This window comes from Pieris brassicae, chromosome 14 (genome assembly GCF_905147105.1).
Source record: "Pieris brassicae chromosome 14, ilPieBrab1.1, whole genome shotgun sequence".
Lineage (NCBI taxonomy): Eukaryota > Metazoa > Arthropoda > Insecta > Lepidoptera > Pieridae > Pieris > Pieris brassicae.
The window spans coordinates 961,146-974,700 of record NC_059678.1 but is presented as its reverse complement, the minus strand read 5'-3'; the positions used below and the strand labels follow the sequence as shown (position 1 = coordinate 974,700).

The following is a 13,555-nucleotide window of genomic DNA, read 5'->3' as shown; positions in this document are numbered from 1 at the left end:
CATAGTGGTGAATGCATAGTATTTTTTTGGAATTGCTGAAAAACCGAGTTGATTTGAGGTTGAAGGTTTCTGATCTGAAGGTTTATTATGGATAGTCGATTTCCGAACCAATTCGACTTAGGGTCCTTCAAGAAAAGAGCGTAGCACTTCTTTAATGGCCGACAACGCACTCGCGAGCCCTCTGGCATTGAGAGTGTCCATGGGCGGTGGGTATCAATTAACATCAGGGGAGCCTCCTGCCTGTTTGCCCCCTGTTCTATATAAAAAAAACAGACAAAAAATAACATGGTGGAATAATGATGTAATAAATGATTTATCTACATCATTATTTATTAACTACATTCAAATGTGACAGTTCCCTTCAAGTTTGTATAATGTTTTACTCTAATAAAGTTACCTTTCTATAAAATTAAAATTCTTTGTAACAGTATGCTTTAATCCGTGCAATGAAGTTTCCTCGCAAAATTTCCTATATAAAGAGCTGATGAACAAGATGGATTCCTTGATAAGTGCTATCATAGATTTCATAAGTGCTCGCCAAGTGAACATTGTGGTACGTATCATTTGCTATCTGTAAATTATAATATACTTTAAAAAAAGAGTTAGTTTTCAATAGAACAGGGGCAAAGGGGCAGGAGGTTCACCTGATGTTAAGTGATAGTGCCCATGCCAGAGGATTCGGAAGCCTTTTAAATATTGGTACGCTCTTCTCTTGAACGACCCTATGTCGAATTGGGGCGGAAATACTACTGAATTAGCTGGTTCCACATAGTGATGGTGCGTGACAAAAACTGCTTTGATAATAGTCTAAGATCCCTCTGGAACATCTCGATGAAGGTCGTTTTATATCGGGATCCTATACTATTAACGCTTGTGTAACGGCGAAACAAAAACTCGACGTCCGTAGATGAAACTCAGCTGAAGGTATTATTCCAAATTCCCTCTGAACAGTCTCCATGGTAAATATCAATATTTTTCAAAGCGTAAGCAATAATTTTAAAACCTTGTATTACGAAACGTTGAACTATTACTAGTGATTCTAGGCTAGCTATAATAAAGAAATACATTTAAACTTTATTGAAGCTATTGATAAAGTAAGCCAGAAAGTTTGGAACACGAATTATCTTGTACATCCCTACAAGCTCTCTATAATGTATCTATGGTGTGTTTAAATATACGTTTATAATTAAATACCTTTAGTAGTAATGAGAGTAAGCACTAACTCCTATTGGATTTTAACATACCGAAGTCAGGGCTGGATTTAGAGGTCTGGAGGAAATTATTTTCCAAATAAAATCAACAATTATTTGCAGTCGAATTTTTCAATGAATAATCTATACGAGATGTTTATTTATTAAGCAGAAACACAATAATTTATATTATTTCTAAGACTCATACTTATCTGCTCCTGGTAGGATTCAAAATATGTCTGTTTGATATATTTTTCTTACTCCTTAACTATTCCATTTGAGACCACAATTTACCAAATTCCTAAACGTCGAGTTATAAAAATAATTCGTGTTCATACCAGTTAAAGTTTTTTTTAAATGTACTGTCGTATAAATAAGATTTAAATTCAAAACTACGATAAAGTATTATAGTCCATAAATCCCCAGGAACACGATATCTTAAGATTTTTTTGTATAATATAGACAATGTGTGATCAATTTCTAACTGATTAAAAAAATTGGTAATTGTTTGTGTGTGTGTTTTTTTAAACATGTATCTAGGCTTTTAGTAATGTTGGCTTAGTGGCTTCAGCTTGCGATTACCATCCCTGAGGTCGTAGGTTGCACTGATTTTTTGTCTATGTGCACATTTAACATTAGCTCGAACGGTGAATGAAGCATCGCGAGGAAGCCGGCTTGCCTTACACACAAAAAGTCGACGGCGTGTGTCAGGCGCATGAGACCGATCTACTTGCCTATTAGATTAATCATGAAACAGATACAGAAATCTGAGGCCCAGAACTAAAAAGGTTGTAGCACCACTGATTTTTTTACATTTTTCTACGCCTTTAAGAATGTGTCGTGAATACGCATGAATGTTTTTCAACAATTTTCTGGGTAACTAATACCTATTGTCAAATTTTTAATGCAAACATCAAATAGAAAACATGGTTTACCGCGTCTTTAAAGGAGATTTAGATGTGAATGACGTTCCAAAATAAGAGTTTAGTTCAAGACATCATTGGTACATTTCTTTTCCATAGGCATTCCTGTATATGATAAACAGATATTTGAATTATTTTAATAAATTTTATCCTTATGTATAATATATAGTCTAGAAGAATTCATTTTGAAAGCCATCAGGAATAGTCATTCTTAATATTTACAACATCCTGTATAATACATTTGGTCCGCGTCTAATGGAGATCAATTACATATTTAACTGAAAGATGTTATCATTTAATCGTTGATTGTCGTGTATAATTACGAGCACGCAACGGCAATGAGCATTACTCAAACGGTTAGTGTACAAAAAGAAAAAGATTGTGCATTTTCGTGATTATTATAATTTGCCAAATACGTGATCAGCCTGACGTGAACCCTAGATTCCATCGCGTTCGGTTTTGAGCCTCGTATATCATCTCTCTCCGAGTCTTTCCGGTGTGCCTGGAACAGCCACGCTTCCGCATTCCGCGGTTCCAATCAAGAGCCTGCTTGGTAATATTGAGCCTCCTGCCCGTTTGCCCCCTATTTTATTAAAAAAAAAAAAAAAATATGATTGTGATCCCTTTGGAGTGTAAAGCCTATTCATTTCCAACTGCGTCGCTTGATCTGCTACTTTCTCAGCAGCACCTGATTTATTCACGATATTTTCTTCTTATTCACGTTCACCTTGGTGTTAGCCGTGATTGCGTGGTCGCTGGAGCTCAAAGTTCGCTGGCCAAATACCGGTATAATAATATGAAGCTATATTTACATTCCGTCGAGTAAAAATAATGTAATAATTTCGAATAATCGTAATTTTTCTTTCTTATAAATAAACGCTTACGCTTTTAATGCTAATAAATAAATCTTTTACGCATCTGTTTGTAATTGAACTCCTCCTAAATGGCTTGATGTTGAAAAAATTTACCTGTTTAATACCTGTACAACGTCTGTCGGGTCTTGTTATTACTTAATTATAATTAGGCCGCCAGGTACACAGGCGCTAATAACGATCTAAGTTGGCTGGTAGATAGTACCTACCAGTGACCGCAGAGCTGGGATTTCCTTAATAGCGAGTAAATGCCAGCAGTAACGGTACACTGCCACATGGACCAAACTCTTTTTAATTTATATTTTTTTTATCATTATTACTATGTTCATTAAGAATATTGAAAATACTGTATATTTGTGTGTTGGAAATAAATCATCTTTAATTGTAATACTAACTTGAATCTATTGTTATGTTGTGTTACAGGTGGCTGTAATGCTGACTTTTCTCTATCTCGTGTACCAATACAAAGATGTGCTGGTTATGATGATAGATCAGCCATGTAAGAACTCCTTACAAAGGTCTCGCTCAAGGTATAATTTTACACAGCTAAATAGCTTGATGACTTACTGTCCTTCAACACCTAGGGACTGAGGGCGTCCACATTGAGTTTTCATGGTGTACGGTCTTAAGCCTTGCTTCAAGTCTATCTAGCTCTCTTTGCCTCATCTGCATCTGTACGATGTTTTGCTTGAGACGGCCAGGCTTCCGATTTGCTTGCCAGATCCTGCTCCGGGATATAATTAGCATCTCTTCTGAGTGTATGGACTCTCCTTGCGTGGCTTGGTCCGCTGGTTAATCGGGGATTTTCGGCAGCGCTCCCGAAGCTTTATAATGTATTTGATATTAGGTTAGTGTTGTGAATGTGGGAAATCTTAGACCAGATTTTTTTTACTTATGTAACTTTAGTGACGTTGTCGTTTATTAAATTTTCCTTTGAATAATTGTAGTGAGGGAGAGGGATTGTAATGGTAGAGGGAAGGTAAAACTAGCTGACTTTCTTGCCCGTTCTTCTCAGAACAAGGCCTCCTTATTTAAAACCACTCGATCAAACTATGCATTAGACTAAAAATAAATAAGGATTTGGCGATAGACCACCTTATCCTATAGGCAAGTACAGTACTCCCAAATTAATCCCCAATGAAACATCCGAATCATTGAATCGTAAGAGCCCTAAACGTTGCAATGTGAGTGTCTACGTTTATCAATTAACATCAGATGAGGCTGTTTTCCTCCATGAAGAAAACCTATTTATTAAACAAACAAATGGGAGTATGTCATTACTCGTAAATAACATTTATTTTTTTGAATTTTCAGATCTCGTTCCTGCTGCAAACGCATGTATCCATGTGATAAAAATTGTTATAACGGACTTCGGCCAGCTCATCTGTGCCCGTACTGCACCCACTGCAACATCGATAATAGGGATTAAATTGTTCTCAATAAACATTTATTTTTATTTACTAAAATACAGCACATATCTATTCTAAAATACACGACAGGTACGCTATTTTTGTTTGGACATGTAACACGCAGAGACCTAGAAAGCCTGGAAAAACTTGATGATTGCATCGCAATTGATAAATAATTTCAAATACTTATAAAATGATTTATCAATTGCAATGTACAACTATGTTGCAACTTGTAAAATATAGAAACACACAAAAGTATCATTCCTTCGTAGTCTTGCTATTCCAAAAAGTTCCAGTTTTTGCAATTTCGCAATATATCGGAAAATAATGTCTCACTCTGCGTTTTACAATATCCCCTTTCGATACAATATACAATTTCCTTTCGAGTAGATGATTTTAATATACCTTCTACTCGATCTTGTAACTAAATAAGGAACAGCTTCAAAACGAAGATATTATCTCTATATATATATCTCGTGTCACAATGTGTGTTCCCATACTCCTCCGAAACGGCTCGACCGATGCTTATGAATTTTTTATGCATATTCAGTAAGTCTGAGAATCGGCAACTATCTCTTTCAAACCCCTAAGATAAGGGGTCCACGCCAAAAAAACATATTTTTATTTTTTTGTTGTTTTTGTTTTTACATATACACACAACCCTATATGTAACCCCTCTACGATCAACTCCTATTTTTTATTATAGTATATAGGTTATTTAAATGAACTAAAAAATGTTTCCAGAAAATAATATACATGGCAAAACGATGTTTGCCGGTTCAGCAAATTCTATATAATATTGTCTATAAAAACTAAAAATATTGGCTATTTACAGAGATAGATAATTATTATATTATTATTAGATATATTATACAAAGATAATGTATTTAAATTTATCTTTATCTATTCTAAAAAACACGTATACTCTACAAAAACTGGCTGTTTACAGAAAAAGTAAAGTTCGTTTGACACCGTCAATTTTCATAATGTAGCTGCTAGTTTAGTAATTTTTATAAAATTCAACCTTTCTATAAAGTAAAAAATTCTGTGTAACACTATGCAGCGTGGTTTCTTCGAAATTTCGTATATATTTTATTGATGATGATGGATTACTTAATAAACGGGATTTACGATTTTATAAGGGTTCGCCAGCTAAACATTGCGGTATGTCTATATATTACTATTTACAATACTTAAAAACAACGGTTACTGTTTTTGACATTAGGCCTCCAGCCCGCTTCACACCGCTCAGGTTCCACGTTCAATCCACCACTGGCGTCATCACGTCGTCACCTTCTTCACGTCCTACTTGTTTTTCTTTTAGTGGCCTTTGAACCAGTGCATTATAAGCTTCGACAACATCTACTGATAACACCGGACCACTTCCATTTCAACCTTATTGTTAAATTTCTCAATGTGTTTTCTTATGGTTGTCATTGTGACACTGACAACAAATCTTTATTGGGAACATTAAACACACAACCCAGCGCTTGATTACGTTTAGTACTCACTAGTTCATGTCTGTTTTTTCTAAAAACCAAAATAAATTCAAAGAATTTAAAACAAATCCATCCAGTTACTCTTAGAAACACCACGCCCTTGGTACTTGTTTCATGTATGTGATTTTCGTGTAACATATACACGCTAATCCGCGTCCTCTGTGCGAATTTAGATTTGTCTATTGTAAAGGCCTTCTATTATTATTAACGCTTTCAATAAGTTCTCAGCTAAGATTTAAAGATCTAGGAAATTAAACCATAACCATTTTACGTGTATGTTTTAGCTGGCTGCGTTGCTGACTCTCATTTACCTCGTGTACCAATATAAAGATGTGCTGTTTAAAATGAGAGATGAGCCAAATTGGCAGAATACCTCACGAAGGTCCAGATCATTATCCAGGTCTCGCTCAAGGTATATATGTTATGGTGATTATAATAGACACAGCACGTGCGGCTTTTATACACTATGTGGCCAAATACACGCTCGTACGGTGAGGGAAGATATCGTTAGAGTTAAGCATATCTTATAGTTAAGTGGGTCAGGAATAAAAGACCAATCACCTTCTTGCCTATAAAGAAAAATCATTCAAGTAAACAGACATTGATCTATGTTCTTTTTTCCTTTATCCAAATTGAAGGGTAAAATTCAGAGTGGAGACGTCCGTGCGTGAAGTTCAATAAGTTTTTTTTCAAAATTTTGACTTCAAAGATTTGCAGTAATAGTTCGTTGGACTAGTAACCGTGCAAAGTTCGTGTGTGAGGCTCTGCAATTAATATTTCCATATATGCACGCAATTTATACTTTATACCGTTTTCCTTCACCACACCTTGATGGCTGAAAAAATGGAATAGTTCGTTTTACTAGGAATTTCCTTTTGATAACTGTTGTACTGTGTAAGGCTTTTTCTTCTTCTGATCTATCCAAAGACTTACTATATTCCTACCTTTATTTGTTCAAAAAGGAAAATCCACTCTTAAAGTCCGCCAACTTCACCAATTGCCCATGAGCTGCGGTGGTTTCATTTTACGCCCTACTTGTAATCTCGTCAGTTCCTCAAGAACACAAGCATATACTTCATCGCAAAGTTGACACACAGTCACAGAATTTAATCCGAAACAAATTAAAATCTTGAATCTAATAGAGATCTATAAAGCTCGCAAGCCTTCTGGCATCGAGTGTCCATGGAGCGGTATCACTAACATCAGGTTTTTTTATTTAAATATAGTAGCCTCTATTGGAGCCTACGGAACGCCCAAAAAGGGCAGTCATCACATCCCATGATCACCAGTTTTTAGTGGGTCCGTTGCCTTGGATAGTTGGAGGTCGTATCTCTCAGAGAAGAGTCCATGGATGAACAATTACAAATTTCGCTAGTTCTCAAAAGTGCCTTGTGAAACAGACTGTGGAAGACCTCCAGCTATCAAAATGTTGATGAAATTTTGAATTGATACGGCTCGTAGGGTGTTGAAACGAGACAAACAGATACACTCTTTGTATAAAACGCAGAGATGCAATGTAATGTCTGAGAATCAAGCCGATCAGTAACACATTAGCCAGATGACTCGCCGGTTTGCCCAGTTCTATAACAAAAAATGTTAATACATACATTTTTAACGATCAAACTGCACTGGTACTCTGTAACTTTCATTAGCGATATTGATTACTATCCTTCTTTAAATGTTATCTTTGAAGGCGATATCAACGCTAACGGATATTCAGAGAATTGCATCGCAATTGCAATCCAAAAATCTAATCGCTGTTACTATCGTTATACGAAGTTACTGAGCGGTTAAATCAATTTCAGATCTCGTTCGCGCTCCAAAGCGCGCGCCTATCCGCTACGTGACACGAACAATCGCCGCGGACGCCGTCCCACGCGTCGATGTCCGCATTGCAGCCAGTGTAACGTTGATACCGATATCTGATCAAATAAATTTATAGAGAGGGAAGATGTTTTATTTGACCTATTTTCAGATTTGAATTATGAAAAAATATGAGTTGTAGATTCTGTACAGCTTGCTGTGTGACTGTGAAATGGGTGTTTAATCTTTATATCTATTGATTGTCAGGAGTGTTAGCTTCTAATATTAATTTAATTAAATTCTAAACATTTTTATGAAACATATTCTTAAGAATCTTGCTACTCATGTGCATGCGCTTGCTGCACATGAGTAGCAAGCGCATGCACAGTTATACATGACAGTTAGTTCATGTCAGTTACGAATTGACTCGACCATTTTCCCGAAGTGGGATGGTCGAGTCGGAGGAGGGAGTTGTGATGATAAAAGAGGTTGTGACACATGCGCACGGGCCTTTTCTTCGTACAAGTTTGACGTTATACAGTTCACGTAAAATCAGTGAAGTAAATTATAGTGAATTAAGTCATCATTGAAGTGTTTAATTTCCTACCCTAAGGGCCGGCGCCCACTGCCGGCACGGCACGGCATGTCATGGCAAAGGATTTCAATACTAATTAAATTATTTTGAATCTTATCTCAATAAGTTTAGAATTTACGTTACCTTATTTTGATACCACGATGCCGCGACGTGCCGCAGGATGCCGCGGCATGACGCGACACGCCGCAGGATGCGGCGGTATGACGTGACTTGCCTTTTCATTCCACGGGATTCCGCGGCACGCCATTGCATCCCGTGAGACATATGGGTCATTTTTGGATCGAGGAATTATGATTGCTAGCTAGTTGAAATAAGGTTGAAACTTGTGCAGCATTTCGATGGGGCGCATTCCGGTCGGTGCGCGGGGGCAAGGGAGGGAGAAAACGCACTGGCGCGCGCGATTTTTTCTCTCACACTGACTGAGCGTGGCAAGTAATTAGCACGTGCGTACGCGATACAGTAAATTACTTCACGTAAAATACGGGAAAATGGATGAAGAGAAATTGATTAATCTGGTTCGTTCGCATGAGTGTATATACGATGTCTCCTCTCGTTTCTACATGGATCAACATATGAAAAGGAACGCATGGCAGAAAATTGCAGAAGAAATGAATACAACACGTAAGTTATTTTTTTATTTATTTTTTGTCAGAAATAGAAACTAACATCTATTAACAATTTCATTTTGCCAGTACACGTTACCAACATTAGAAAAATATTCCGTGAAACAATCTCTTACAACCATCCCTTCCAGATTATTGAAAACTGTATCATTGGTTCTATCGATTGCATTATTAGTATTAGAGCCAAGTGCCTCCATAGAATGATCATCAATGATAAAGTTATGCAAACACGTGCTTGCTAGTATAATGTTGTTAACGTACTTTGGTTGAACTTTTATACCTTTTTGAAATAGTTCAAATCTTTCTTGTAACATTCCAAAAGCATTTTCTACAATACGCCGTGCTCGACTTAAGCGATAATTGAATATCCTTTTTTTTTCATCATTTAAAAGATGTGAGGGGTATGGTCTCATAATATTTTTTGTTAGTGGAAAGGCTTCATCAGCAACAAATACGTGGGGTAATTTTTGAGTTGAATGTGGTAAAGCTTTTTCCGGTGGTATGCTTAAAAAACCATTACGTAGTTTCGAACCAAATTTGGAGCTTTGAAGTATACCGCCATCGCTATTTCGACCATATGCTCCGACATCTACAATCACAAATTTGTATTTTGCATCCACGACAGCTAATAAAACGATGCTAAAGAACTTCTTGTAGTTGATATACATACTTCCACTGTTATTAGGAGCTCTAATCTTGAAATGCTTACCATCTATGGCCCCAATGCAGTTAGGAAAATTCCAAAATTTATCAAAGTCGGTTGCAATTGACTGCCATTGTTGGCTCGTGGGTTTCGGCAATGCAGTAGATCTTAATACAGTAAATATTGCTTGACAGGTTTCGTGGACTATTTTACGCACAGTAGTGAATCCCATACGATAGCTAAAAGCTAAAGACTTAAAAGAAGCTCCTGTTATTAGATACCTGTAACAAAACAAAAAAAAACATTAGTAGACGACTTAAAAGCGTGTGTTATTTAAAATACTTCATTCTTGTTACAGATGAAGAATGTCAGAAGGCATGGAGCTGCCTTCGTAACAATTATAGAAAAGCCTTAAAAAACAGGGTGTCCAAAAGCGGTGACGCTGCCAAAAAGAGGCGACCAATTAAATTTGAAAAGGAACTTGAATTTCTGCAAAAGTTTTTTCAAGATAGACCTCAGCTCTCAAATTTAGACTCTTCTTCCGACGATACACAGCTTTCCGAAGATACGCAGAATATCGAAAATACACAACCTCCCAATATAGCATCAACTGTTAATTTTCCTGAAGCACAATCGCCTGTATCTCAAATGTCGTGTTCATCCCATGCATCAGATTCTAGACCAGCTAGACATGTTCGTCAGCGATCATACATGTCATCGCAAACACAGTATACAGAAACAACAGCAGAAATATTAAAAAAATACATTGAAAACCAAAAGAAGGAACAACATCCTATGGAGATATTTTTTCAAGCAATGGCGGCAACAGCGAAGACTTTGTCACCAAAATTACAAGCTGAAATAAAACGCGATGTTTTACGTATTGTTACTGATGCAGAAATAAAGCATTTGGAAAATGTGGAGTTAAGTTCAGTTGTGCAGCGAAGTCGTCCTTCGACATCAAGTTCAGGATTCGATATTTCAAATGAATTTCATTCATCTCAGCAATACGCACCAACTTCTGTTGCCAGAACCCATAATACAACTATCGAAAGAAGAAATCCTTTACACAATTTTTCTTCATTTAATAAGCCCGAACAACAATATAACTCCGAACCAAACTATGGTACTACTCATATAGAATACATACCTACTCCTATATCCAGACATCAAAATAATAGTGATATATATGACAATAACTCCAATATTCAATTGCCGGATTATGAAAACTAAATTTTTTATAATACTTTCGCTTTTTATCATACTGTACTGTAGGTACATTTGTGATCATAGATAGCTGATTATAAAAAACAATTACTAACCTTAGACATACAGACAATCTCTCTGTAACAGGTATAGGCGATCGAAAATTAGTTTTGATTTTCTTTATATGCGATTTTAGCAAATCACTTAACTTTTCAAATTTTTCATAGTCCATTCTGTAATAATCATAGAATTTTCGGATGTCGTATCTCAAATCATTAAATAAGTTGCTGAATTCACCATTTGTAGATCTTGTTCTCCATAAATTATGCACCCAGAGTTGTCTGTTCGTCAAATTAGCAGTTCTTATTTGTCTCTCTTCATCTTCAGCTAGAAGTGCTATTAATACTAAATCCCAGTCAACCATAACGACACAACAAAATGTTCTTTTGCGACACAACCAACTTCGAATACGCGCGGAGCAAAAACACAACCAACTTCGAATACGCGCGGAGCAAAACTAACCAGAGTGGCTGGGCTTTCAGCAGGATGCGGAACACCGCGGGATGCCATTGCACGCCGCGGGATGCCACTGCACGCCGCAGGATGCCATTGCATGCCGCGGGATGCTCTGCCGTGCCATGCCACGCCGTGCCGGCAGTGGGCGCCGGCCCTAAGAAATAAATCAACTACCGCTAACAATTCAGAAGAACGGGATGCAGCGAAGAAACTGATACGGTATATCATATCCTTGTTGTAAAGGATTTACGGCCACGAGGTATGCGAAATATTTTTTTCCATTTTTGTAACCTAAAGATGTAGGTACTATTTTTTTATAATATTCAAAATCGTTCGTCATTTGAGTAAATTAAGTGTTATTAGACAAGTTTTACAGCGTTTTATGCACGTAAATTTGTTATTTATCTACCCGTATGTATAAAAAGTGAACAAAGGAATTAACTTTTACCTATTTATCGCAATATTATCTAAATTAATACATAATTCATTCAATTGTTTGACTTCACTATTCCGTAAAATAGGTCAATGGAAGTTGTTCGAAATACACTATTTCAATTTAATAATTTTTGATGAGGGTCATCCAAATATTTTTTCTCGGCCGACCGTCACATTTGTTAGTTGAGTCATTGTTGAGATTTACTCGGGCTACGTTAGACAGATTTTTATTTTGATATATCTTTTTGTTAATTATAAGTGATAATAGCTACGTCCACTATTTAGAATTGTATAGTGAGTGTTTAGTGCGTTTTTTAAGAACTATCGTGAGGCAAGGTATTAGCATCAGTCTAACCTCTCTTTGTTCCCAAACTAATAGAATTTCTCCAAATCCTTACGGCTGATAATATTGTGTGCCTTTCTTCCTGGTAAGAAGATATTGTAACGAGGTATGTACTCAGGACTTATTATTCTAGTATAATATTGTGTAGTTGTTGTGTGTTATGCTATCAAAAGTAGCTTACTAGTATAAAGTTCTGTTCCTTTATTAACGGACACACAAGACTGTGCTATTGCGTAGGAAGCGTGGAACTGTGCTATGTTTTAGGATTTCTAAACCTTTTCCAATTATAACCTCTCGGCCCTGTCTTGTCGTATTAGTTATATCGATAAAAATCAAAGCTTCCCAACTGCAGGCCTTGATACCTACCTAACATATATGAAAGAAAAGAAGTCATATACTAGTACAATTTCTTGTTTAATTGTAGATATGATCTTAAATTGTCCGATTTCCTTTTAACGCTCTAGAACGGAAAGAACATTTTACGTTATTTTTTATTTTTAAGAGCTGTTACATTATATATTTTTGTAATACTTACCATTTGTATGAAGTCGAAATAAATTTAATAAGTATATAGGAAAGATTATAATCTTTATTTATAAGAGGTTACTAGGGTAGTGAAGCGTTTATTTAGCTAGTTATAAAGGCGTTATGTGAACTAATATATAGTATTTTTCACGCCTTGGGTGTGAACTGAATGCCATAGTAATTGCCATGCCATGTAGGGTTCTAATTCTAATTGATCCTGTGAATCCATCCAGCTTCGGGGCCTATTCAAAAAGCAAATAATCAAATCTTTTATAGTATTCGTATCTTTTTATAATTTTCACAATTTTTAGAGATTCTTAGGTGAATTCATTTTTATAAAAAAAAAATTATTTTTCAGAAATAATGGATTTTAATTTATTATTAATTTAAACCATTATTTTAAAATTTAGCTTAATTAAATCTATAATATTTTTATTATTTTAGAAGTCCTAAATCAGTTTAATATTATAATAAGGTTCTTACAGGACTTATTGTTTTTTAAAAATAATTTTACCATTTTGGAGCCTCTTAGGTGAGTTAAATATTTTTATAAAGTTTATTTTTTTACAGAATTAATTTATTATTCATTTTAACCATTATTGTATACTGACCTTAATTAAATATTTTATAATTTTAAGATTTTTAGGTGTACAAAGTCAGTTTAATTTTATAATAAGGTTCTTACCGGACTAATTTCTTTTAAATTTTTTATAATAGTAATTTTACCATTTTTAGAGGTTTTTAGGCGAGGTGAATATTATTATAGTATTTTTTTAATATTAATTGTTATAATATTTTTTTTACAAATTTTATAAAATCTTAGGATAATAAGCTACTTTAAACAGTAAGTAGTTTTCACCATTTTTAGGATTTCAAGGTCAGATTAATATCAAATTATGACTATGTTAGACGAAAATTATATATATATATATATGAATATAAATTAAGCTTTTTGATTTAAATAGAAAATATC

The 13,555-nt window shown here is 35.3% G+C and overlaps 2 protein-coding genes and 1 long non-coding RNA gene across 4 annotated transcripts; 2 read left to right on the top strand and 1 right to left on the bottom strand.

Moving 5' to 3' along the window:
- Positions 1-360: 360 nt before the first annotated feature.
- LOC123718090 lies at positions 361-4,423 on the top strand. Its single transcript, XR_006754919.1, has 3 exons — positions 361-553; positions 3,409-3,515; positions 4,300-4,423. It is a non-coding gene; the product is annotated as an uncharacterized LOC123718090 (long non-coding RNA).
- Positions 4,424-8,359: 3,936 nt separating this feature from the next.
- Positions 8,360-11,233, top strand: LOC123718134. The gene is made up of 2 exons (XM_045674543.1): positions 8,360-8,912; positions 9,916-11,233. The coding sequence occupies exons 1-2, from the start codon at positions 8,780-8,782 to the stop codon at positions 10,788-10,790; spliced, it is 1,008 nt and encodes a 335-aa protein (XP_045530499.1). The 5' UTR covers positions 8,360-8,779; the 3' UTR covers positions 10,791-11,233.
- On the bottom strand, positions 8,914-11,187 carry LOC123718133 (protein ANTAGONIST OF LIKE HETEROCHROMATIN PROTEIN 1-like). 2 transcript variants are annotated; one of them, XM_045674542.1, is made up of 3 exons: positions 10,880-11,187; positions 9,624-9,838; positions 8,914-9,503 (listed from the first exon to the last, which is right to left on the bottom strand). In XM_045674542.1, exons 1-3 carry the CDS (start codon positions 11,185-11,187, stop codon positions 8,953-8,955), a joined length of 1,074 nt encoding a protein of 357 aa, XP_045530498.1. In that variant the 3' UTR covers positions 8,914-8,952. The 2 variants fall into 2 exon arrangements, with proteins under 2 accessions (XP_045530498.1, XP_045530497.1); XM_045674541.1 differs by having other exon boundaries at positions 8,914-9,838.
- Positions 11,234-13,555: the final 2,322 nt, after the last annotated feature.